The sequence below is a fragment of the Oncorhynchus gorbuscha genome, linkage group LG09 (genome assembly GCF_021184085.1).
Source record: "Oncorhynchus gorbuscha isolate QuinsamMale2020 ecotype Even-year linkage group LG09, OgorEven_v1.0, whole genome shotgun sequence".
NCBI classification, from domain to species: domain Eukaryota; kingdom Metazoa; phylum Chordata; class Actinopteri; order Salmoniformes; family Salmonidae; genus Oncorhynchus; species Oncorhynchus gorbuscha.
Genome location: NC_060181.1, coordinates 44,416,457 through 44,443,828, shown reverse-complemented (window position 1 = coordinate 44,443,828; position 27,372 = coordinate 44,416,457). Strand labels below are relative to the sequence as shown.

General features: G+C 42.8%; 1 protein-coding gene across 1 annotated transcript; it reads left to right on the top strand.

Moving 5' to 3' along the window:
- Window positions 1–22,085, top strand: LOC124043683 (ephrin-A1-like). The gene is made up of 5 exons (XM_046362522.1): window positions 1–291; window positions 19,069–19,364; window positions 19,937–20,002; window positions 20,160–20,252; window positions 20,592–22,085. Exons 1-5 carry the CDS (start codon window positions 194–196, stop codon window positions 20,714–20,716), a joined length of 678 nt encoding a protein of 225 aa, XP_046218478.1. The 5' UTR covers window positions 1–193; the 3' UTR covers window positions 20,717–22,085.
- Window positions 22,086–27,372: the final 5,287 nt, after the last annotated feature.

Below are 27,372 nucleotides of genomic sequence, written 5' to 3'. Positions count from 1 at the left end.
TGTGCTTGACTGAAACAGGCTCGTCTTATTTTGCCGAGTGCTTCGTATTTTTGCTTTCTGTTTAGAGGTTGTTGCGTGCATAAGTACATTTGTTAAGTAAATAACCTACTCGAACGCATAGATATTTTCCTACATTTGTTTTGACTGCAAGTCTCGCCGGTTTTCCTCTGAACGCAACCTCTCCACTCAAATAATGGATTTGGTCTGGAGCCTGTGCTTCGTTGGGAGTCTCGGCGCTTGGTTTGCTTCTGCAGAAAGGCACAGCATATATTGGAATAACACAAACAGCAAGTAAGTTAAACTATTTGTGATCGCTTACGTGTTTTTTTTTGTTGTCATTCTATTTCATTACTGTTCATTTGTAAAGATTTGCAATTCAGATTCGCAAGTGCAACAAAGTAATACCATGTATCAAAGCTGTGATTGTGACTTGCATGATTTGCTGACTAGGATTGTCGGCAAACTAGTCAATGCTCAATAATGCTACAGTACCTCTTTATCTGTGCATATCAATGACTATGCAATAGCCTATACCTTTCAATTACCACATGAATGTGATTGTTAGGGTATTTTAAATAGATTATGTTGTAGCCTACTACTTTAATTGGTTTACATTCTGAGTCTACTGAATATGCAGCTGGCCACTGTTGTCATGATAATGCAAGGCAGTTACAGTATCTTCTTGTTCACTAGCTTCACTACTGCCTGAGGGGAAACTTAAAAAAAAAAAAAAAAAAAAAATCTGTAATTCCTTGTATAACCTGGTCAATTTCTGTGTCACAATCTGTCTGTCTACCCTTTCGGTGAATTGGTAGTTACACATAGTTATACCATAGGTCTGATTTATTTATAGGCTACCATCTAAGTTGCCCCACTTTCAAGGACATATGGTATGGATTGGGAGTTGCATTATTATTATTATTATCATTTTTAACCTTTATTTTACTAGGCAAGTCAGTTAAGAACAAATTCTTATTTTCAATGACGGCCTGGGAACAGTGGGTTAACTGCCAGTTCAGGGGCAGAATGACAGATTTGTACCTTGTCAGCTCTGGGATTCGAACTTGCAACCTTTCGGTTACTAGTCCAAAGCTCTAACCACTAGGCTACCCTGCTGCCCCACTGTTAGCAACTGAGTTTAAGCTTGTGTAATATCTATTCAATAATAATAAAATGTCCTATTTTTAAAAGACCCAACCACACTAACAGTAAATGTAATTCCACATTCCATTTGTAACAACAGATATCTTTTTAAAAATGGGTTTGCCTATCTTTACCCAAGGCTTTATAACAGTCACCCAGAGACGTGACCGTGGTAGTAAATGGGTTGCAAACCCATCCCCACTGATGGCGTTGATATCTCCATCTTACATTTTCATTACGCGTGTCTGTCTGTCCACTAAATCACTGGATATATATGATGGGCTGACGGGACAGGACAGGGAGACATATGAGGGTTCATATTTCAGATGGAAATATGAGGAATAATGGTCAATGACAGAGACAGAGGATGTAACTTGAAGCCTGCCTAGTAGGTCATATTGCGGGAGTGCGATGGATAGCTTGGGAATTGGAACCCAAATTGTTGGGGTTTGGAGCCCACTCTGAATAAGTGGAGATCAATTAGAGTTATGGTGGTTGGGTTGAGGTGAAAAGTTGGGAGGGTGAGACTGAAACACACACACTCACTCATACACTAACACACACTGGCACAAACTCACTCAATCACACACAAACAAACAAGACAAACGGCCATTCAATCACAGCAGGGCATACACTCTCACTTGAATGCAAACACATTTTTTAAAACCTTTATTTAACATGTCCTGTCTTGTAGACACACACACATACATACATATATATTCAAATTCACACAGTACTAAACTGTTCAGTTTATCTTGCTGTGATCCCTAGAGATTTCCCATAAAGCCATGCCACTGCAGTCATTGTTCTCAGAAACACATCCATGTCATAATCTTAGAGAATTAAGTTACGAGTCCCAGATGTGAGCATGCTACGTCAATGCAGTGACAACAATGATCATCATTTCTGAAAATAAACGCATAATCCCCACGCTTGCTATTTTTACTGGATATCTGCACTAAATCTCTCCCTCTGGCTGCACTTAATCCCACACTCGCAGAAATAAAGGAGAGTTCGGGAGAGATGGGTTTTTTTTCTCCATTTATTCTCCTTTTCTTGGTTTTCTCTAAATCTGTTTTTCCCCCTCAAACCCAATGCTTGATAAACCTACTGTTGTTGATTTGTTCATGGCTCTCTCAGTCCTTTTTGGGTCGACGCCCTCCCCCCTCTCCCCCAGTTTGTGTGGCAGATCAATCAATGGTCTTGATTAGAAAGCTATAGCTAATCTACTTGACAACAGAAGAATCATTTTGGTCAGTTAGGTGGTAACGATTTACCCTGTCTGCTTCCCTACGGAATAAACAGCGTGTGTGTGCGTGTCAGTTACAGATGCCCTACTATGCATTGGTTTGTACTATGTTTGTGCCTTGGGGCATGTTGACGCTGCCTGTGAGCGAGCTGCCGCTGTGTTTCAGTCCAACAGAGATCTGTTTCTGGCTGGGTTGTTATGTGTGTGCGCCCGGGGCTCTGAAGTGCGACCAATTTTGTTGGATGCGACAAAATTATTTTGCTGTGGGACCAAGAGTTTTACTTTAGGAGCACCGTGTGACTATAAAAACAAAATCTCGCAGATATCAATTGTTGTAATGATAAGGCTTCCCTGTACCGTTGCTTCCGAGTGCCCTAGAGAAACAAGCGAGTGCAGATTTGTTAGGGTCATGGTTGTACCATAACTACAACGAAAAAGCTTTGCTTTCAGACCAACCAGGTCAAAAGATCTGACTCATTATCAGCGCCACATTTTTATCTTCCTATACCGGAACGTCGTGGGTAGTTCTAAAACCGATTGTGCGTCGTTAAACATTCGTTTACACTTTTTCAGCCATGTTACCTCATTGGCTGGCTAGCTAACAACCTGGTAACTTTACCACTATATCTAAACATTTGGGGCCACCGAAAGAAAGGAAAAGTGATAGCTTCTTCAGAAAATCAATGAGCATGGTGATGCATGAATGAGACATCACAAACCATACTTTTTTTTAACGAGACCGTGTACACTTTTAAATGTAATGCAACAAAATAAGAAATTTGTGCTTTTACACAATGTAGGATACTAATGTTCCACAACTTTCATATCAACATTTGAGTGTTACATATTCGTTTCTAGGGTGCAACGTAGGCTCAATATTGGCTGTATTTCAATCAATGAATAATTTTGGGGTGTTCTCCTAACATTCTCTAATTTAGAGCCGTGTGCCTACATGTGTCAATCTGCAAGCTTGCATCATAGGTTAAGAAGGGCTTTATCATTCACACTGGTTCCCAGAAGTTGATCTATCAGTATGCTTTGCCCGGTGTGTGTCCGTACGTACGTGTCTGTGTGAAAGGTGTGTCCAATGGGGGAAGCAGTGTGTTAAAGCACCAGCTCCTAAATCACTGACTTGCTCGCTCACACACACATGAACCCAGACGTTCACCCTCACACACTACTGGGCAACGGGCACACTGCACTGCATTGCTGTGATTTGATGTTAACATTCATAACCCAAAAGTAAAGTAATACTGTAGCCTACTCATTCAGCTTGCTCTTTCTCTCTCTTTTACCCATTATTTTTTTCCTGACAGAGCATGAGTAAACCTCCCTCCTCCCCGTACCTGTTTCTTCCTCTCTCCGCCGCCCCCTCGCTCATTTTGGCTCTGTTCCTTGTTTCAAGCTGGTTGTGGCAGAAAGTTCAACATGTTCAATGTTAACGCTTTCCTTACTTACTTTGATTTTTTTTCTATTTTTATTTGCCTCTTTTCCATCTTAATGGCTTTTTTTTTTATCACATAATTCCAACCATCCTTTTTCTCGCTGCACATGTGATCTTTTTGGGGGTTTAATCTTCTTCGCTAATGTATATCATTTATTTTTTTTACCTCAATAAGCTTTGTGATATTTTATATATAAATATAGTGTATTTCATCAAAATAAGTGACCTTTACAGTGCATTTGCCTCGAATTAGTGATTTTTATGGTAAGTTTCACCCATATAAGTGATTTTTGCAAGTTTTATCCAGCCAATTTTGAGGTTTTTGTAGTGCTTCCTATACAAATTGGGGGTATTCTCTTCACGGAGTGCAACAGAAGAGAATAGTAACTGGTGTGACTGATTGGGGGTCAGAGTGCACACGGTGATGAAGTGCCATTGCCTCTATCAGTCTGTCAGTCATTCTGTCACTGAGGTGGCCTTTGAATGCTGTCTGCCACTCAGGCCTCCCCTCTTCACACGGGTTTGGAACGGCCTCGGAGAGATTCATTCTTCCTCATGTCTCTGGTTCTCTCTCTGCTCCCTCTCCACCTTTATCTCATCTTTACATGCTGCCCCCAGTCCATTATTTCCTCACCTCCTAGTCTCCCTCTCTAAAGGGAGGAAGGAGAAAAGAATGGTAAGAGGTGTGGATTTAAAAAATAAAAGAGAAGTTTTTGGCATCCTTAGCCATTCGTCACTAGGCACTTTGCCATCTCTTTCTCTTTCTCCCGGCTTTACCTTTCCCTCAAGCAAACCCCTACTCACCTCTCCTTCCAGCTGCCATGGGTTATTCAATGAACTCAAGCAATTTCGACCCCTCTTTCAGTTGTTGGCTCACTCTGTATGCTTTTCTCTTCTTGTTTTTTTCACGAGGCAGTGGAAGTGGTCGAACCAGTCTGAGAACTCTGCTCTGCACTGAAAGGAGTAAAATTGAGAATAACAAAGGTGTTTGTAGAGAGGGTTGGATAGCCACGTCTTCTGGTATAAGTAGGTGGTGTGAGAAGGGATTTCTACATTGCTTAGACAATCTAAATTGTATCTCATCTCCTATTTTCTGCAAAAAGGGGCAGTTTTTTTCTCTTCTCGCTAATCTCATATTATTCCCTTCTTTTTCACCCCCTTTCTAGTAATTTCTGTGAATGACTCTTCCACGCCCCACTCATTCTCTGTTTCTCTACCTCTCCCAAATCCCATAAACTGCTCCCTAATCTATGTCTAGTGAATTGGAATCAGAGAAAACACGCTGAGATTGAGGACTACCAGTAGTCTGATGTGATAGCCTCATTTTGATTTTTTTTTATTAGGATCCCCATTATCTGTCGCAAAAGCAGCAGTTACTCTTCCTGGGGTCCACACAAAACATGAAACATGACATAATACAGAACATTAATAGACAAACTACTCAAGGGCAGAATGACATACTTTAAAAACTTTTATTTTTTTATTTTTACAAAAGGCACACGTAGCCTGCATATCAATACACACAAACTATAAACTGTTGAAGTCGGAAGTTGACGTACACTTAGGTTGCAGTCATTAAAACTTGTTTTTCAACCACTCCACAAATTTCTTGTTAACAATCTATAGTTTTGGCACGTCGGTTAGGACCTATACTTTGTGCATGACACAAGTAATTCTTCCAGCAATTGTTAAGACAGATTATTTAACTTATAATTCACTATCACAAGTCCAGTGGGTCAGAAGTTTACATACACTAAGTTGAGTGTGCCTTTAAACTGCTTGGAAAATTCCAGAAAATTACTGTATGGCTTTAGAAGCTTCTGATAGGCTAATTGACATAATTTGAGTCAATTGGATGTGTGCCTGTGGATGTATTTCAAGGCCTGTCTTAAAACTCAGTGCCTCTTTGCTCGACGATTTGAGATTCTTGTTTCAAGTGCAGTCTCAAAAACCCTGAGCGCTATTATGAAACTGGCTCTCATGAGGACCGCCACAGGAAAGGAAACTCGGTTACCTCTGCCCCAGAGGATAAGTTCATTAGAGTTAACTGCACCTCAGATTGCAGCCCAAATAAATGCTTCATAGAGTTCAAGTAACAGACACATCTCAACATCAACTGTTCAGAGGAGACTGCGTGAATCAGGCCTTCATTATCGAATCGCTGCAAAGAAACCACCACTAAAAGGAGACCAATAATAATAAGAGACTTGCTTGGGCCAATGGACATTAGACTGGTGGAAATCTGTCCTTTTGGTCTGATGAGTCAAAACTTTAGATTTTTGGTTCCAACTGCTTTGTCTTTGTGAGGAGCAGAGTAGGTGAACGGATGTTCCCTGCATGTGTGGTTCCCTCCGTGAAGCACGGAGGAGGTGTGGGGGTGCTTTGCTGGTGTCACTGTCGGTGATTTATTTAGAATTCAATGCACACTTAACCAGCATGGGTACCACAGCATTCTGCAGCGATACACCATCCCATCTGGTTTGGGCTTAGTCCCACTATTATTTGTTTTTCAACAGGACAGTGACCCAACACAGGGCTATTTGACCAAGAATGAGAGAGTGATGGAGTGCTGCATCAGATGACCTGGCCTCCACAATCACCCGACCTCAACCCAATTGAGACGGTTTGGGATGAGTTGGACCGCAGAGTGAAGGAAAATCAGCCAACAAGTGCTCAGCATATGTGGGAACACTTTCAAGACTGTTGTAAAGCATTCCAGCTGATGCTGGTTGAGAGAACGCCAAGAGTATGCAAAGCTGTCATCAAGGCAAAGGGTGGCTACTTTGAAGAGTCTAAAATATATTTAGATTTGTTTAACACTTTTTTGGTTACTACATGATTCCATATGTGTTATTTCATAGGGTTGATGTCTTCACTATTATTCTACAATATAAAGAACCCTTGAATGAGTCGGTGTGTCCAAACCTTTGACTGGTACTGTATACACACAAAACAATGGCTGTTTTGAAAATCATACCATTAGTATTTTGAAATACTACTGTATAAACAGTATCACCCAAGCGACGGTATTCTAGTTGACAATCATCGGTTAAGCAGACTAATTACCTTGACGACCATAATGAGAAAGCCAATTTCCTGTATGTCTGGGTGGGAGAAGGAAGGTTGCTAAGTTTTGAGTAAAGTAAGATAGTGATTCAGGCCAAAGGTTTTCAGAGGCAGTGTTACAAGAGCGTGTATGTGCGTGTTTCCCTACGAATGTGAGCTTCCTGGCCTAGTCTTTTCCCGGGAAACAGAATATCCTGCCGACACAATAAACAATACCGTTCTCACACACTGGCACACGCAATCACCAAACCCTGTACTTATTACTTAAGGGGGTTGATGAAATGATCCTGAGAACATTTTTATCAAAATTAACACAACGCGTTTCCTGCCAGTGAGAGTAATTGGATGAATAGTGATTGGTTGTTTGATTGTGTGTGTGTTACACTGTCTCTCATCAAGATTTTCCTTCTGATCATTTTCACCTCAATCAACCCCATGGGTGTTTTTCTGCCCCTGTCTCTGCCTCTTCCTTATCTACGCGCCAGACTTCCTCCACCTCCTCCTCAATGTTTTACAACCTCTCAACCCCAAATACTGTGTATGAAAGACTTTCCTGGTAAACAGGCATATGAATATGATAAACATGGAATTGTGTGTCCAGACCTGTCCAACTATATAGTCTTTGTCTTTGCACGTATCCATGCATTTGTAATGAAGTGTGTGTGTATGGGGTCGATTATTGTCTCTGAAAATGAACCATTATTTGTGTTCTGTAAATAAGGGTCGTTTTGATGTGTTTGTCCTGTTGTTGAAATGACTGAACTCTGGTGGTAACTTGTTCCCACAGCGATCGCATGCATATTGCATGCATATTGTCGTTAATCTACTGCAGTGGTACTCATTGCGCGGCCCACAGGCCAAAGCCCTTTAATTTGCGGCTTGCAGTGATTTTTCATATTTTCCATTCATTGTACATAACAATGATGATACAATTTCAATTCAATGTGTCTAATGCATGCCTGAAACACTTGATTGTGTGTGTGTGCATATATATATATATACACATACACACACACAGTTGAAGTCAGAAGTTTACATACACTTGTGTTGGAGTCATTAAACCTTGTTTTTCAACCACTTCACAAACTATAGTTTTGGCAAGTCTGTTGTGTCATGCACAAAGTAGATGTCCTAAGTAATTTTTCTAATAATTGTTTACAGACAGATTATTTCACTTATAATTCACTGTTCCAGTGGGTCAGAAGATTGCATACACTAAGTTGACTGTGCCTTTAAACAGCTTGGACAATTCCAGAAAATGATGTCATAGCCTATCAGAAGCTTCTAAAGCCAATTGACATCATTTGAGTCAATTGGAGGTGTACCTGTGCATGTATTATAAGGCCTACCTTCAAACTCAGTGCCTCTTTGCTTGACATCATGGGAAAATCATAAGACTTACAGAATGTGATGCAGCAAGTCGTGTGTGTGGTGAACATTTTTATGAGCGGCAGGTAGCCCAGTGTTTAGAGCGTTGGACTAGTAACCGATAGAAGGTTGATAGATCGAATCCCCGAACAGACAAGGTAAAAATAATTTATTGCGAGGGCACTGAATCACCGGAAATTCCGCGTGTTGCTGGAGGAATACCAGACAGAATACGGCGACTTGATATTTCACAATGGCTGTCTCGTGACAGAGTTGTGGAAAGATTTCTCTCTCCTCCCTCAAATATGTGAAGGAGGATATTAAAGCTGGCTTTTTTAAATGACATCACCTGCCACCTGAACACGGTGAATCTCCAGCTCCAAGGGAGTTTGAGTCAAGATTCAAGGATATCAGTTCATTGCAATGTGAATTAAGATCAGGTGTTACCCATTTCTGGAGCCTTGTGTCAGACACTGAGTATCCACTTCTGAAGCAATGTGTGCAAAGAGGTGACCATTGTATATCGGCACTTAATCGTGTGAAGCAACATTTTCAACAATGAACATTGTGAAACAAAAACAGAGACTGACCAATGCACACCTAGATTGCCTCACAAGGATAGCAAAAACACTATACATTTAGAATGAATTCAGTCAAGGAGCAGAGGGGACATTTTCACTCATCCAACTACTGAGTTAACTAACCCTTAATATGGGTCTTTATACATGTGATGTAGCCTATTTGATGTGTGTATGTATATATTTGTGATGTGCTGTACATCAAATCAATTGCATGTGCTCTCTTGCTCTGAATTTGTTCAACTGATAATATACGAAGAAAAAGTACAACAAATGTAAAGATCTGTGCGCCCTCTGAATGATTGTCTCAACCCAAAGTGGCCCTCTTACAAAAAATAGTGAGTAACACTGATCTACGGTATGGGTCTCACACATACACACAGCTCCAGTTACTGGTGCCCCCTGGAGGTCAAGATGTGTAATGATTACCTCTTTGCATTGAATAGATTGTCTCAGCCAAACCTCCTTGTTCATTTTCAAAGCCACGGGCAGGCAAACAATGGTGAATGCTCACAGACTATTATACTCTGAGGATTGGGGAAATAATGATGACAAACAAGGTTTATCTTTTGGAAATCAATTCTGCAAAAAATTGCACCTTGAGTAATGTCATTTCAGTGGTGACATTTTTGGTCAGGCTCTCACACAAGTACAAATGACTCTGGGACCGTGTTAGACCGTTAGAAAGAGCACACATTCATATCCCTGTGGTTGTCCAAAATAAGGCAATTATGTTGCTGGTGGATTCTGGGGTTACTTTGTGGGAGGGAAGGCGTTGAAGTCTTTGGCCAAGGGCGCTGTCAGAATGAACAATGGACAAAGGTAAAGTAACAGATATAGAAAGGAGAGAGATTGATGACAGAAGTCAACACAACCCAAGTATGAACCTGCCTCTGAATATTATGTTAAGTGGGAGGGGCTAATAGTTGGCCCTTTCTTGTTTCTATTAACTGTGTTAGCCAATACAAACAGTGGGTCACAAACTCACATATTTGGCATTCCAACAAGGCCGGGTCTGATTGGTTCGGCAAGTGCTAGGGGAGAGGTCGGAATTAAATGGGGATCTATTGGGCTTATTGAGTGATGCAAGATGGACTGGGAGAGGGTGGGGAGACCTGACAGAGATGGATAGATGAAACGAAAGAGAAATTTAGCTGTGTAAGAAAAATGTGAACCAGCCCCACAAGCACAGCCAGACTTATATTTCAGAGTGGCTCTTCTCTCACGCTCCTCAATTTAAAATATATATATATTTTTTAAATCTCTTAACTGTTTCTTTTTCCAGGGGATAAATTCAGAAAGAAATGCCAGCCCTGTAACCCATGTCTTTCATCTCTTCTTTAACACCCCTCACTTTCCCATTTTCCCTCCATGGTCCTATGGACACACACACACACACACACACACACACACACACACACACACACACACACACACACACACACACACAGTTCAGTCCTTTTTGAAGTCCCAAAGTCCAGACTAATACCCCCTCTCTGTTTGGGAACAATGGACCCAGGGCCCCACCCTGCCCCACTCTCCCCCACTACCGTCCTCCCCCTCTGGGCCTCAGTGTCGGCTCTAAGCCCTTGTATTAGGCAGAGTCTGGTGCCGCTGAATGGACCCAAACTCAGCCGCTGCTCCACCTGATAATCCATGCTCGGACGAGCCGATTAGACGCCCCCGCGGCATTCCGATCCACTCAGCCGTAACTCCGACCAGTCACCTCTTAGGCTGTATTAGTGTGGCATTATGACCCGATGTGGAAAAAAAGATTCTGAGGTTAGTGTAATTGCTCTAGATTTGAGTGATGGGTGATGGCTCTACACTATGGCACTGATGGTAATTGCTGTGGAGTTTTACAGTGGTCAGGTGTTGCGAGCTTGTCAGCTGGTGTAACCTCCATGTGCTTTTAAATAGACAACTGAACCTCAAAGCAGGTGATTCTCCACACAACATCCATCTCAGGGCTTTTAAATGCACGGGAGCAGCACATTACTTGCTGACCGTGTGTGTGCTTGTATGTGTGTGTCCAAGGACCCTCTGGTGCCGACTTTGCGATTGTCCGACCTTTGATCCCGAGTGAGCCCTCCCTCCCCTCAGATGTCCAACATTCCACAGGGCGATAGAGTGCAGAGATGAGAGAAGAAGATGGAGGGAGGGGGTAGAGGTAAAGAAAAAAGCAAAACGCTGGCCAGAGAGATTAAAGTAGATAGATCAGGCTCCTGCCCCTGAAGAGGCTCTAATAAATAAAGAATTCACTCGAGACGAGTAGAGGTTGAAACAGTCTGGAGTCTATTTTGCACATGACACAATACACACAAACAGACATAAAACCACTTGACGTTAGCTGGCTGTCTATTGTCGTCATTCATTATCCCCCTTATCATCTCACACACATAGATTCCTCAGTAAACCTAATACACACACACACACAAATCGTAGTTGCATATCTGTCATCGTTCCACAAATCCTCCATAAGCAGAGAATGCAGTCACCCCTCCCGTCTGTAAATGTTGCTGTCATTAAAACTGAGCACCCGAGGAACAAACAAAGGGCATAAATGAGCTCTAACCATAGTGAGAAGCAATTCAGGTGCCATTTTCAATATTGAGTCTGAAATCAAGAGACAGAAGCTGTTTACAGTCTGCCAGAGTGATGGTGACAACGTTTGACATTGAAAAGTTTTTAACAATCAGGCATTCTTTGAAGTGCCTTTAATCAGTCGTGCTGCAAAAGCCCCCGGGATAAATAAACTATTTACAATTAATAAAGGGGCCCCTCTTGGGTGTGTATTCAGCCCCCTGTTCATTTGGGTTAGTAAGATATTCCATCAGAGGAGGTTGCGAATAGTACCACTGTATGAAACGGTGGCATTGATGAAGCAACTGCAATACTCACACACACACAAAGTTTACCACAGAGGAAAAGCCATTTGCAGCTAGAGGCCCCTGACCCTCTCATTCACATGGCTCCCTCACTCCCAGCCTGAGGGTGACTTTATTACCCTTTTTTGTGTGTTTTAATTGCACTGCCCTTCGACACACCCCCCCCCCCTTTTTGATGAATACTTTGGAACCATACCACAAACAACTTTTAAATCAGGGGAGAGCGAGCGAGCGTGCGTGCGTGCTCGGTCGTGTGGTTACTGTTTGAGGAGGATACTAGGTCAAACGCAGCATACGAACATGTTTGCTCAATAGTATTATCGATTTAGCTGGAATTGTGAGTGGCAGGCAAAATGACTTGTAAGCAGTGTGTGGCAGCTAGGCAAACTGTAGATAAGCACTCAGCTGTCCTAGCACACAGTCAGTGGAATAATAATTACTGGCCCCGTGTTTGCTTAATATGCCACTATTATGCAGCTAGATGGATGTTGACTCGCTTAATTAGTATACAGAGAGAAACAGTTGCTCTTTTTACCGGCCCCAACACTACTCTTGCCACGGTGCTGTTAATCTGGTCATCTGCATTGAGGGAAAGCAATGAAGCGGGGAGGCAGAGGGGGTTGTGCTGGAGGGGTGGGGGAAGGGTAGTGGGCACTAGGAGTTTGGAGCCACAGCGTCTGTCCTTTAACCAGGGGGTCCACCGGTAACAAACAACACCAGCTAATGAGCGACAAGGGCCTCTCTCCGCTTGTGCACTTTGATCGTTACTCACACATATGGACCCCCCCCCCGGGAACACATCCCAAATGTCACTTGTGTTCATTGCTTTCATGGGGTGAAGCTGGAATTCTCAACAAAAAAAAACAGATAACCAAGAGCCAAAATGGCTCCAATGTGGAGTTTTCATTGGCAGATGTGCAAATACCCAACCCAGGACTATGGAGCAACCCATCTCTCACAGAGCTGTGTGGTGCAAAGGCGTCAGCATGCTTCAGTTCGACTTTGACGAGCCAAACTGAATGAGTATGATCCCATGCTCCCTGAAAAGATATTCACTTGAAAAAATGAAGAGTAAAGCTGCAATATTACCCCAGGACATTAGAGGCGGATGAGCTGGTAACGGGCCATCTACAGCCAAACAAGGAAGAAACGACACACCTAAACAAGGAATACACACGCAGGAGAATAAAATTTTGTATACAGAGAGACACTTGACTGGCGAGAAATGCATTTTTCGAATTGCCCGGGATCTACTAGATTTGATGTGCCTAGTAACACACATAATAGGCGAGATACGGAGACAGAAAAGATGCCCGCTACAGGTTCACAATGGTGGATGTAGGGGCATATGGCCGAAAGAGCTAGGGTGAAGTGTTTCAGGAGTTCTTTTGGGTCCAAACTGCTGCAGAAGACCCTCGATTTACCACCGCCAGCTGTTCTGCCAGGTACCACAACGTCCTCATGTTTTCATGGGAGATGCGCCTTTCCCCATACATGAGAACCTCATGCACCCTTATCCAGGTATGTTGATAATAGAATGTTGGAATCAATTTAACTTTTTCTGCTTCTAATTTCCCTTGTTACTGCATACATGTATGCACCTCTATATGAAAGTGCCATTTTATCAAGGCTTTTGGAATATGGTTCCTGGAAAATTTGTTTTTGTTTACCAAATACATATATCTGACATTTATCTTGTTAGACTCCCGTGAGAGGTATGTCAATAAACCTGGGTGTACCTGGAACTAGCACCACTCTTGTTGTCGGAGAGTCAGAAATTGCATTCTGCATCATGGCTGCAAGGAGGATTCTCGATGGACTCGCACACACTGTTCTTTGTGTGCACTGTGAACCAGTAGAGTTCTAATCTTTTTAATAAAAGTAAACTTGATTCTGGGACGTCTGTGTGCAGTTATTTACACTGAAAAATATAAAACGCAACATGTAAAGTGTTGGTTACATGAGCTGAAATAAAAGATCCCAGAAATATTCCATATGCACAAAAAGCTTATTTCTCTCAAATGTTGTGCACATATTTGTTTACATCCCTGTTAGTGAGCATTTCTCCGTTGCCAAGATAATCCATCCCTTGACGGGTGTGGCATATCAAGGGGCTGATTAAACAGCATCACTATTACAGAGGTGCACCTTGTGCTGGGGGACAATAAAAGGCCACTATAAAATATGCAGTTTTGTCACACAACACCACAGATGTCTAACGTTTTGAGGGAGCATACAATTGGCATGCTGACTCCAGGATTGTCCCAGAGCTGTTGCCAGAGTATTGAATGTTAATTTCTCTACCATAAGTCGCCTTCAATGTCGTTTTAGAAACGACCGCAGACCACATATGGTGTCGTGTGGGCGAACGGTTTGCTGTTGTGAACAGCGTGCCCCATGGTGGGGTTAAGGTATGTGCAGGCATAAGCTGCGGACAACAAACACAATTGCAATTTGAATGCACGGAGATACCGTGATGAGACATTGTCGTTCCATTCATTCGCCGCAATCACCTCATGTTTCAGCATGATAATGCATGTCCCCATGTCGCAAGGATCTGTACACAATTCCACGAAGCTGGATATATCCCATTTCTCCCTTGGCCTGCATACACACCAGACGTGTCACCCATGTTTGGGATGCTCTGGGTCGACGTGTAAGACAGCATGTTACAGTTCCCGCCAATATCCAGCAACTTCGCACAGCCATTGAAGAGCAGTGGGACAACATTCCACAAGGCAAATGTTAGTCACACCAGATACTGACTGGTTTTCTGATCCACACCCCTACCTTTTTTTAAAGTACAGTATCTGTAGCCAACCGACGAATATCTGTATTTCCAGTCGTAAAATCCATAGAATAGGGCCTAATAAATTAATTTCAATTGACTGATTTCCTTATATGAACTGTAACTCTGTTGTATTGACATGAAGAAATACAAACAGAGCTTTTTCAGCAAACAAATAAACCTTTTATTCTTGCTTCTGAAATTAAGCCACAATACAAAATTGTCTGCTGAGAACAGACGCGTAAAACAAAAAAAAAGTGTTGATAGAATAAAATGAACGTGTCTAGTGTCTGACTCCTGAACAACAGAACAAGTTGTTAATTTCATTGCGGTCCCAGTCGTTTGGTCCATGTCATTTTCTTGAAGTCATGCACAAACTCATGCAGCTGGTGGTCAAATTCCTCCCGGAGTTTTGGCGAGAGTTTGTCCATGAAATCAGCTATAGGTGCCAGGACCCTGTGGAGCGGATGGGATGAGGGGGGAAATAAGGAGTGTCTGGAGAGCAGAGGAGGAAAAGAGACCACAGAACAGAGGAAAGGAGATCAAAGTCAAGTCTGAAATTATTATCATTTATTTTTGTTATTTCTGGGACAAGCTGGTGGCTCTATCTATGCATGACGTTTTCCAGATCTTGAGATATATGTTTTCAATTATTTGCAATGCCTTTGTGTCAAGGACTGAGTCTGCAGCTCTTTTTCCTCCCTTTACCAAACTTTGACTTTGGTAACGCCAATGTGGGTAGCTTATGTTTTTCTTTCTCTGACAATTGTTTGATCAAAAGCTATGATGATCTTTAGTTTAGTTGGTTGTCTTTCTTTCCATGCACGAGTACGCCGCTAGGCTAGCTAGCCAATAGCCAGCCAAGAAGCTTGCGCTAGCTATTGCCAAACATGACTACTCTTTGTTGACTACAATAGAAAATACGACAACATACCCCATCCTTTGGTGAAGACAGCATGTTCCTTTCTTGCTTCCCATGCTTTGTGTGCTGAACAAGCCAGCAGCAACATTTCTGGAGTAGCCTTTCTACCAGGATCTCTACTGCGGCCCATATTTTTTTTTTCTTTTTGCCTTGTTGCAAACTTGTTGCAAACTTGTTGCAAACCCTACCCCACTTTTTCGAATGAATTGGCATTTACATGCTGGTCTTTATGTAATGCATAGGTAGAATCGTACTGGGGAAGGTACTTTTTACTTACGATGCTCGAAGTTGTCGTTCGCCGTGTTGAATCCACACGAGTTTCGGGCTGACTCGACAAGCAAAAACTTGCGCCAACCCGACAGTTGACCAATCACGGATGAAGGGGTGTCCATTTCAGCTTCCGAACTTAAGCTTGCCCTTGAGAAAAAATTGTGTGCCCAAACAGCCGACAAAACCCTAACCGAACTCCAAAACGAACAAAAACGGCACAATGTCAGCATAATATATACACAAACTGTACCAAACTGTTTCGGTTGGGAAGCATGCGGCCGCCTTAATAGGGGGTGGATATAACACACCACACACTAGCTGGCTTTGTGAGAGTCCCCCAAATGCAGAGTTGCACATGTATTCATTGCAAAAGCAATAAAACTCTATCTAAGACACACATTTGGGGTGCGTGTTTTGAAAACATTTAAGCTGGGTGAGTTTACTCCATTTCTCCGTTATTCTGGGCACCCTGGTGATGCAGACCGATTCAGGCAGGAGGAGTTGGTAATGGATAAGCACAGCTTAAGTAACTGAACACTGGGTGAGGGGGTGGTGGTTGTTTTGCTAGAGGCTAGAGCCAGCTACTGCTCTCTCCAGTTTGGTGTGTGTGGTGATGGATGGGGATGAACACATATCTCTGTGAGAAAGAATGACGGGGAAGAAAGAAAGGTAGAGAAGGAGAGCAAAAAGAGAAAGAGGGGGGTGAGAGTGTAGGTGATTATTATTATTTTTTTACTGGTTGGAACTAGGGGCCTCTTTATACTACGCTACTTTGACGACACAAATCAGGTCCAGGAGAGGTGCTTGTGTAGTTTAGAGAGACAGATATACAGTTGAAGTCGGAAGTTTACATACACTTAGGTTGGAGTCATTAAAACTCGTTTTTCAACCACTCCACAAATTTCTTGTTAACAAACTATAGTTTCGGCAAGTCGGTTAGTACATTTACTTTGTGCATGACCCAAGTAATTTTTCCAGCGATTTGTTTAGAGACCACTTTATTTCACGTATAATTCACTGTATCACAATTCCAGCGGGTCAGAAGTTTACATACACTAAGTTGACTGCCTTTTAAACAATTTTCAAACAATTTGTAAGTCGCTCTGGATAAGAGCGTCTGCTAAATGACTTAAATGTAAATGTAATGTAATGTAAACAGCTTGGAAAATTCCAGAAAATTATGTCAATTTCCGAACTCTTGAAGGTACCACGTTCATCTGTACAAACAATAATTCGTAAGTATAAATACCATGGGACCACGCAGCCTTCGTACCGTTCAGGAAGGAGACATGTTCTGTGTCCTAGAGATGAACGTACTTTGGTGCGAAATGTGCAAATCAATCCCAGAACAACAGCAAAGGACATTGTGAAGATACTTTTGTACCCGTTTCCTCCAGTATCTATATCCACAGTAAAACGAGTCCTATATCGACATAACCTGAAAGACCGCTCAGCAAGGAAGAAGCCATTGCACTGCCATAGAAAAGCCAGACTTTGGTTTGCAACTGCAAATGGGGACGAAGATCGTACTCGTTGGAGAAATGTCCTCTGGTCTGATGAAACAAAAATAGAACTGTTTGGCCATAATGACCATCGTTTGGAGGAAAAAGGGGGAGGCTTGCAAGCTGAAGAACACCATCCCAACCATGAAGCACGGGGGTGGCAGCATCATGTTGTGGGGGTGCTTTGCTGCAGGAGGGACTGGTGCACTTCACAAAATAGAGGGCATCACGAGGAAGAAATTGTGGATATATTAAAGCAACATCTCAAGACATCAGTTGAAGCTTGGTTGCAAATGGGTCTTCCAAATGGACAATGACCCCAAGCATACTTCCAAAGTTGTGGCAAGATAGCTAAAGGACAACAAAGTCAAGGTATTGGAGTGGCCATCACAAAGCCCTGATCTCAATCTTATAGAACATTTGTGGGCAGAACTGAAAGTGTGTGCGAACAAGGAGGCCTACAAACCTGACTCAGTTACACCAGCTCTGTCAGGAGGAATGGGCCAAAATTCACCCAACTTATTGTGGGAAGCTTGTGGATGGCTACCTGAAACATTTGACCCAATTTGAAAAAATGGAAAGGCAATGCTACCAAATACTAATTGAGTGTATGTAAACTTTTTACCCACTGGGAATGTGATGAAAAATAAATCATTCTCTCTACTATTATTCTGAAATGTCACATTCTTAAAATAAACTGGTGATCCTAAGGGAATTTTACGAGGATTAAATGTCAGGAATTGTGAAACACCTTAGCCAAATACATTTAAACTCGGTTTATGTAAACTTCCGACTTCAACTGGAGATTGAAATCTCTCTTTAAGAGAGAGTAGTTTGGAAGACATCTACACCACATACCCCCATCTGAGTGGAACAGTGTAAGACAACCTCTCTCACACCACATGTCCCCTAAATAATTACCTTAATACCAGTAGACAACATTTTTGCTCTGTTAGCCACAGAAAATGTATGGCTTTAAAAAATATCCACACATTTGTGTATCATTGAATTAATCAAGCTCCTGTATAGTTTGAATTGCTATCCTTATTTTTTTGTCTACATACTATGGCATTTACGGTATGCTAAAAGCTGCACTCACACATGAAGCAGGAATCACATCCCAAGGCTAGTGTAAACCGAGAAGTTGCAAATCTGATGTCGAAGAGACATACTGTTGATCTCACTAGACATATTTGACAAATGTAAATCCGCCCAAGGACTGCTGGTGTAAAAAGCTTAGAGGACTGGAGGGAGGAGAGGCAGGCAGATAGTCTGACTGTATCTGCTCCCTGTGTGTGTAGCTATAATGAGAGGGGGTGTGTGGCTGGAGACAGAAACCGACAGGGACCAGACGTGTGTGTGTGTGTGTCTGTTTGTCCTTAATGAAAGGGGTAAATGCTCAGGAGAGACCTGGCCTCCTCATTCATGCCTCTCACTCTTTCGGGCGGTGGTGCGTGTTTTGTGATTAGGCACCCCTTGTCTGTGCATGCCTGGTGTCTAGCTCTGTCTGCAGTTTAGTATCGATACTCATCTCCTGGCCCGGTGTCCTGAATGACTGCTAATGTTTCTCTGTAAACATCGCTGGGTGCCAGGGGGAGCCGGGATCAATGTGCACTCAGGACTAGCTCCCAGCACAGACGGCACTGCTGTCCACAATCATCCATATTTCTATACATCCACCCAACTCACTTTCCCACTTATTGTGTTTTCTCCATGCCTGCTGCTCATGCCTCTCCATCTCCTCCATGATTTCCCCTGTTGAATACGTGGCACGCGCCACCGGCCGATACATACTTTGACACTTGTGACTCGACTAACCCCCTCCTTCCCCCTTTGATCTTCGTCCTCAGGTTCCTAAGGGACAGCTATGCGGTGGAGGTGCGTCTGAACGACTACCTGGACATCGTGTGCCCCCACTACCCGCTGGGCGAGGTGGCATCGCAAGATGCTGAGCGCTACGTGCTCTACATGGTGGAGCGGGAGGACTACGACGCTTGCAAGCCTCAGTCCTACGACCAGATGCGTTGGGAGTGCGGCCACCCCTTCGCCCCCCACGCAGCTGAGAAGTTCTCCGAGAAGTTCCAGCGTTTCACCCCCTTCACCCTGGGCAAGGAGTTCCGTCAGGGAGAGAGCTACTACTATATCTGTAAGTGCCTAGCGATGTTTTTTTATTTTTTATTTTTTAATCCATATAAGTCTATTTCTAGAGAATTTGTAAGGGAACCCGAAAGTCAACGTTTGTTTGACGTTTTCAGACCTCAAAAGTAGTCGTGTCAAAATGAGAGTGAGGTGAAATGTTCCTTTTAATTCAGGGAAAAATGTGAGGGAAAAGCACTGCCGATGACATAATGTGTATGACCCTTGGTAAAGCACCCAGACAAACAAGTCGCCACCTTGAAGGCTTATGTTAACATTCAGTGAATGTTGGCATGCTACGTTGTATTGTTGGCATGCTATGTTGTGCATCAGCGCTCACATGGTAGCTAGCAGATAGCTGGTGGCCCAATCACCCAGAGAGGCGATGCTGTGACCCTGAGTGTGTTGTAATTAGATGAGCGATAGGACGGGACACCCTCCCCCTGTTCAAAGATGGCTGCAGGTCGTGTGTGTGTGTGCGTGCGTCTGTCTGTCTGTGGAGGTAGATTAAGGTGACACAGGAGGATAAGTGCATTTGCTTTTCTGTAATTAACGCTAGTCTTTGTCCCTTCCCCTCTCCAGCCAAACCTTTGCACCACCACGGACAGGAGTGCCTCAAGCTCAGGGTAGACGTCGTAGCTACTGATGGTAAGTTTCACTGCCCTAGTGGTTGGGTGGTCAAAAGTAGTGCACTATATAGGGAATAGGGTGCCATTTGGAATGTAACCGTTGTCTGACAATGATGATGATTTTAGCTCCAGGCTGCAGTATGGCAGAGGAATTGATTGTTATTTTTCTCATCCAGGTTCTCAAGAGGCCAGGGTTGCAACTGGAGGAGCTGCAGCTGTACCCGGAGCTGAGGGTGGAGCACACAACCCCTCCAACAGGCTGCCTGCAGGTATGTTAATGAACAAACCATTGGGCCAGTTGTATTCTCTATGGGCCAGTTGTACTTGATCCTAGGACTGAACGTTTAGGGCCGGTTTGAAAGACGTGATGGGGGGACTATTTAATACATGTTTGAATAAGGCTGTAACGTAACAAAATGTGGAAAAGGTCGAGGGGTCTGAATACTTTCCAAATGCATTGTATATTCCAATGGAGATTCTTCATTGATGATGCTTTTTTAATCCAGGACTAGGATTAATCTGTGTCCGGGAAACCGGCCCTTGAAGTTAAGATTAAGGATGAGTTAACATGGACTAATATATATATATTCTATATTTTCACCATACAGATGACCCAGTGGTAATCCTGCCAGAGGTCCAGAAAAGTGTGCGGACAAATTCGTCTGTGTCAAAGGCATCCTTCTCCATCCTGTCATTGTTTGTCCCAGTCTTATTATTGCTGCTGTTACAGTGAGACTACAAATCTCATAGACTTGGAGGACATACAATGAAGTTGTGTCTGTGGGGAACCACAGGTACAAAAGACAGTTCTCAAAGCCCAAGTGCTGGTCACTGGGAGAGGGACAAATTTGAGTCTCGTGAGTGCGGATGGACACATGCACTAAGTGTGCCGAGTGAGAATTTGGTTTGAGTTTTGTGGGAAGGCACTGAGCTTTCTCAAGATGTCAGTATTTCCTGGAGAGATTTTGTTCTCTTTAAGGTTAGTGTTTTGCTCTTCTCCTCCCCCCAAAAAACATAATTCATTTTGGAAAAGTGCGGAAGAAGATTTTGAAGAGGAACATAAATGGACGAAGTACAATCACTGACGACAAAAGCTAAATGACTTTCTTATACGGACAACTATTTGGATTTGATATGAATTTGTGTTAGAAAAAAAACTGCATTTAGTGTTACATCTTCTCTAAGCTTTTGAGCCAAAGAATACAGTGATCATCTCTTCAGTATTTAACTATTCTATTCCAACCTTGACTATTGTGTTCTGTTTGTGTTATTGTACTGTAATTGAGTGGCGCTAAATGTCCTAGTGATTCTTTCTCAATGTAGCATCGACAAAAGCAGGGGATGTGCTGGCGAACTATCAATGTTCCTGTGCAGACTCGACCATGTGCTTTCACAGCACTAACCATACAGCACAACAACGACAACAGACAGACTGACTGACTGATGCACAGACTGACTGACATCACAATACAGACCCATGACATAGTAGACACTGCATGGAAAGGAAAGGTATTGTGTACATTCTGTGAAAAATCATTTGTAAAAGTTTGCAGCTGAAAGATTGACTGTATACAATACTGTATGTTTAACAAATGCTATGCTTACTGTTCGTAAGTGAGCTCTCTCTGAGGGGGGGGAAGGGTGTTAGAATTAGTGTTTCAGTGAGAGAGAAAGTGTGCGAGGGAGAGCTAGAGGTCAAACAAAATGTTCAAACTGCCAAAAGCAAACACGGATACAGTACATTGTGTGAAGCAGTGTAAGGCAGGCCTTTTCTGTATGTCAGATCATGCACCCGTACCGTTTAAACTGACAAACAAAATAAACCAGACTGAACTATGCTCATCACAGTACTTGCCAGAGCAGTGTTTCACTATGCAACACTGTTCTCTACCTCTACTTACACTAAAAAGTCAACCAAGTAAAAATGTTTATATTCAAAAACAGTTGAAATTTGGTTGGTAATACACTATAGTATGTGGATTTGGCTATTTCAGCCACACCAGTTGCTGAGAGGTTTATAAAATTGAGCACACAGTCATGCTCTATAGACAAACATTGGCAGTAGAATGGCCTTACTGAAGAGCTCAGTGACTTTTAACGTGGCACCATCATAGAATGCCACCTTCCCAACAAGTCTGTTTGTCAAATGTCTGCCCTGCTAGAGCTGCCCCAGTCATAAATGCTGTTATTGTGAAGTGGAAACATCTAGCAGCAACAACAGCTCAGCTGAACAGAACCGCTGTATCATGCAAATATCATCTGTCCTCTGTTGCAACACTCACTACAGAGTTCCAAACTGCCCCTAGAAGCAACGTCAGCACAATAACTGTTCGTCGGGAGCTTCATGAAATGGGTTTCCATGGCTGAGCAGCCGCACACAAGCCTAAGACCACCATGTACAATGCCAAATGTTGGCTAGAGTGGTGTAAAGCTCTCCACAATTGGAGCAGTGGAAATGCTTTCTCTCTGATGAATCGTGCATCACCATCTGGGTTTGGCGGATGCCAGGAGAATGCTACCTGCCCCAATGCATAGTGCCCTGACCTCAACCCCATCAAACACCGAACCAGGCCTAATCACCCAACATCAGTGCCCGACCTCACTAATGCTCTTGTGGCTGAAAGGAAGCAAATCCAGGGCAGCAATGTTCACACGTCTAGTGGAAAGCCTTCCAAGAATAGTAGAGGTTGTTATAGCAGCAAAGGGGGGACCAACTCCATATTAATGCCCATGATTTTGGAATGAGATATTTGACGAGCAGGTATCCACATACTTTTGGTCATGTAGTGTAATTTACAATTTGGTTGTATTATAATGTAATTTGCCAGTCGGGGTTATACTGCTATGGTAAGATTATAGGCCTACACACCCAGTCAGGCACACAGAACTCACTGAAACCACAAGACACCGTATCACAGCTGCCAAGCCCAACTTCACAGGGTGGTTTGAACAACAGACAACATTATATGACTAACATTGAGTCAATCCTTTTTGTTACCTTATTTTGTATATGTGTAAGTAAAGTGTATTATATGTATATATAAATATATATAGAAGATTATATAAAGAACCCATTTGATAATTATGATAAATGTGAAATTCTCATGTGAAATAAAAAAAATATATTTTTGTGAAAACAAGAACAATTAGTGGTTTCCCTTCCTCTGACCTTATAATTTCCCATTTTTTATCCCCTCCTAACAGATTTCTGTTATATTACAGTGGAAAGAACATCACCGATTTTTGTTTTATCATAATTTAACTAAGTCAGTTAAGAACAAATTCTTATTTTCAATGACGGCCTAGGCCCAGTGGGTTAACTGCCTGTTCAGGGACAGAACAACAGATTTGTACCTTGTCAGCTCCGGGGTTTGAACTTGCAACCTTCCGGTTACTAGACCAACGCTCCAACCACTAGGCTATCACTAGGCTACCCTGCCGCCCCAGATAAGTTGATAGCTATAATAATGATCACTCCGATTTAATATGGAGTTAAATACAGATGTTCACGCCACTTTTTCCAAGGCCAATTTCTCCCCCCTGCCCTTCTCATTTCTCCTTCATATCCCCATCTTAGTCATCTTCCCCTGCTCTGTTTGTATTTCCATCCATTGTTCTCTTCCTTTCTCTCTTCCCAGAGGAGCTTTATGGCTGTGACAGTAAAAACAGCTGTGGTACCAAAGTGTGGTGCCACAGCACTCCCCTGTGTTTTCAAAGTGGTTGTCATAAATTAGGTCCAGCAGACGGTTGACCCTTCAGAGAGAGAGAGAGAGAACATAATGGGAGCCTGTTGAGAACTGCTCCTCTGTTGACTTGCTCCTCCATTGCCCTGCCATCAGTAAACGTGAAGAGTGTTGAGTAACAGGTGTAAAATCGTTATCACCCGTACTGAACGTAAGGGCAGTCTAGACACAGCAAAGGCAAGAAAAGCCAGGCTGAGAACAATGTCTTCAACTGTAAAGAAAAAAAAGGAAAAAAAGGCAAGACCTGGTCGGTAGTGCACATTTCTGTAAATAATAAAACAAAACATTTTCGGCTGTAAACATCAATCGTCAGTACAGTTAGACATGTAGCCATATACAATGGATTAGGAAAGTATTCAGAACACCTTTCCCTTTTCCACATTTTGTTAAATTACATCCTTATTCTAAAATAGATTAAATTAAATGTTTTCCTCATCAATCTACATACAATACCCCATAATAAAGCAAAAACTGTTTTTTAGAAATACCTTATTTACATAAGTATTCAGACACTCGAAATTGAGCTCCGGTGAATCCTGCTTCCATTGATCATCCTTGAGATGTTTCTGCACATTGATTGGACATGATTTGGAAAGGAACACACCTGTCTATATAAGGTCCCACAGTTGACAGTTCGTCAGTGCAAAAACCAAGCCATGAGGTTGAAGAAAAATTGTCTGTAGAGCTCCGAGAAAGGAGCGAGAATCCAAGCGGCACGTCTGGTGGAAGCCTGGCACCATCTCTACGGTGAGGCATGGTGGTGGCAGCATCATGCTGTGGGGATGTTCTTCAGAAGCAGGGACTGGGAGACTAGTCAGGATCGAGGGAAAGATGAACAGAGCAAAGTACAGAGAGATCCTTGATGAAAACCTGATCCAGAGTGCTCAGGACCTCAGACTGGTGCGAAGGTTCACCTTCCAACAGGACAATGAACCTAAGCACAGCCAGACAACGCAGGAGTGGCTTCGAGACAAGTCTCAATGTCCTTGAGTGGGCCAGCCAGAGGCCGGACTTGAACCCCATCGAATATCTCTGAAGAGACCTGAAAATAGCTGTGCAGCAACGCTCCACATCCAACCTGACAGAGCTTGAGAGGATCTGCAGAGAAGAATGGGAAAAACTCCGCAAATACAGGTGTTCCAAGCTTGTAGCGTCATACTCGAGGCTGTAATCGCTGCCAAAGGTGCTTCAACAAAGTACTGAGTAAAAAGTCTGAATACTTTTGTTAATGTGATAGTTTTTTGCAAAAAAAACAAAAAAACTGTTTTGCTTTGTCATTATGGGGTGTGTTGATTGATGAGGAAAAAATACAATTTAATTCATTTTAGAATAAGGCTGTAACGTAACAAATTGTGTAACAAAGTTGAGGGGTCTGAATACTTTCGAATGCACTGTACGACATAACCATTTCCAAAAACTGGTCAGGACAAACAGCATTTTACATCAGCAGTCCATATCCATAGTCATAGTTGAACTGAACAAGAGCTGCATGTACAACATAAAAGCAGGACTGACGTCAGAGACACAGGGAGAGGACCACATTAGGATTACAACAGAGGGGGGTTTGGCACAGCCAGCTGGTCTAGCCCTGTGGACTGAGTCAACCAACCAATCAGCAGGACACAGCATGGGTCGTCGCCGGCGGACGTTTAACCCAATCACAGAGTTGGGAGGATACAATAATCTGGAGTTTCCAGAGCCTAGGGGGGTGTTATCTAAAGTTATGGTCATTGTATGCGTCCAAAATTGCACACAAATCTTTTTTGTGCACTACTATTGACCAGCCCTATGTGCCCTGGTCAAATGTAGTGCACTATATAGGGAATAGGGTGACATTTGTGGCGCACCCATGTTGTAGCATCTGTAACCTTGCTGGGCGGTACTGTGGTTGTGGAAACGGAACCGTGTGATCACAATTGGCTGACCTGTGGCTGACTTTATAATCTCATTGTAGTTATTTATTATGCAGTGGTGTGTGCAGGTTACATTTACATCAATATCAAATGAACACAAATAGAACATAGCTCGCCAAAGTGTTCGGAAGGAGAGCCCCCTGAGTGGTTGCCTAGCCCACTGGCAAGAAATGACAGATAGAGAGTAGGTCTACGGGTCAGGGTCACAGAGGGCTGAAGGAAAGGAACACAGACTGGTCACTGTCAACAACACAGCCAGGCAGCTCAGCTCATGCTCTCTCTCCAATCAGGGAGCATCCTGGCACCCTGCCATCGGAGCGTGGTCTGGGTGTGGTCTGCTCTTCCCAGCAAATAGTCCTGTCACACGCTCTTCTCACCCATCATGCCTCTGCCAGGGTCATCTATCTTGTTTTCCAGCTCCAGCTCAGCTTTCCTGACCATGTCACTTACCCAGGCGTTCTCTTTCTCTCTGCCTGACCCTGTCTCTTGCTCTCTTTTCAGCCCAGTTCATCCCTTTCTTTCTGTCTTTTTGTCCTCCTTCTACCTCTCTGACTTTGCCATATTCGTATCTTTTTGAAGGTTCTTAGGTTTACTGTGAAATGTATAGGAGAGGAAAGGGTTTTTATCTGTACACTAGAAGGATTAGCTATACTTTAAACTCGTCTGTGTTGATGACTCTAATCTTAGTGCTGTCAGATCCCTGTAGGACTGGCGAGGACCTAAGTGTGACCCTCTATCCTTCCCTTCTTGCTCGATCTCTGGTTTGTTTGTTCCCAGTTTTTTGGGCACTCCTCCTCACACTGTTGTAGCCTGTGCCTCTCACCAGCTCAGCAAGCGGAGGGAGTGCCGAAAAACAGGGGGAACATTCTGCGTGCATAAGTCATCTCTTTCTCTCTCTTGCTGCCTCTCTGACAGATCCTCCCATGCCGAAACCAGTCCTCTCATGAAATTGTTAGGTGAAATTTCAACAACAACAAAAAAAAGTCTACAGAAAGAACACGCAAACACCACTAGGGAGTGTCTGCAAACAAAAATAATGATTAAGTAACACTGAGCGTGTCTTTCTGCGAGAGAACTCAGATGAGTTTGACTTGTACAGAACGTATCACTTTATGTTTGAAAACAAATGAATCATTCAAAAGGAACCATCCTTTTACCAGCAATGTAGAAACAATGGTGTGTCAACTCTAAATCCATCAAACATATTTTATGCCATTTTAGCAGACGCTTTAACCCAAAGCAATTTACAGTCATGCATGCATACTTTTAACGTACAAGTGGTCCCAGGAATCGAATCCACTGAGCTGGCATTGCAAGTGCCTTGCTCTATCAACTGAGCCACAGAGGACCACAAAGGAGCATATCTCATGCAAACATCAATTCAGAACATTTGTTCAAGGTAATTCACGATTTGATGTTGATGTTACGAGTTAACGTTTGGCTTCCAGACTAACAGCTCATGGTTCCGAAAAAGGGGAGTAATTTGATAGTTGGGTGTGTTAGTGAATAACAGATAATTGATCGATCTATCTTGGTATCAGATAATGACTCAACCTACTCATGACACAGATTCATACAATTCCACATAAAATCAGACAAAAATATAAAAATAATCTTTCTTTGAATTTAACAGTGTCGATTGAATTGGTTGAATATTCTATACAAAGAATTCAATCTGTTGACTATACTATTCAAATTAGTTCAAGTGGTAGGCACTTGTAATGTAAATGTAA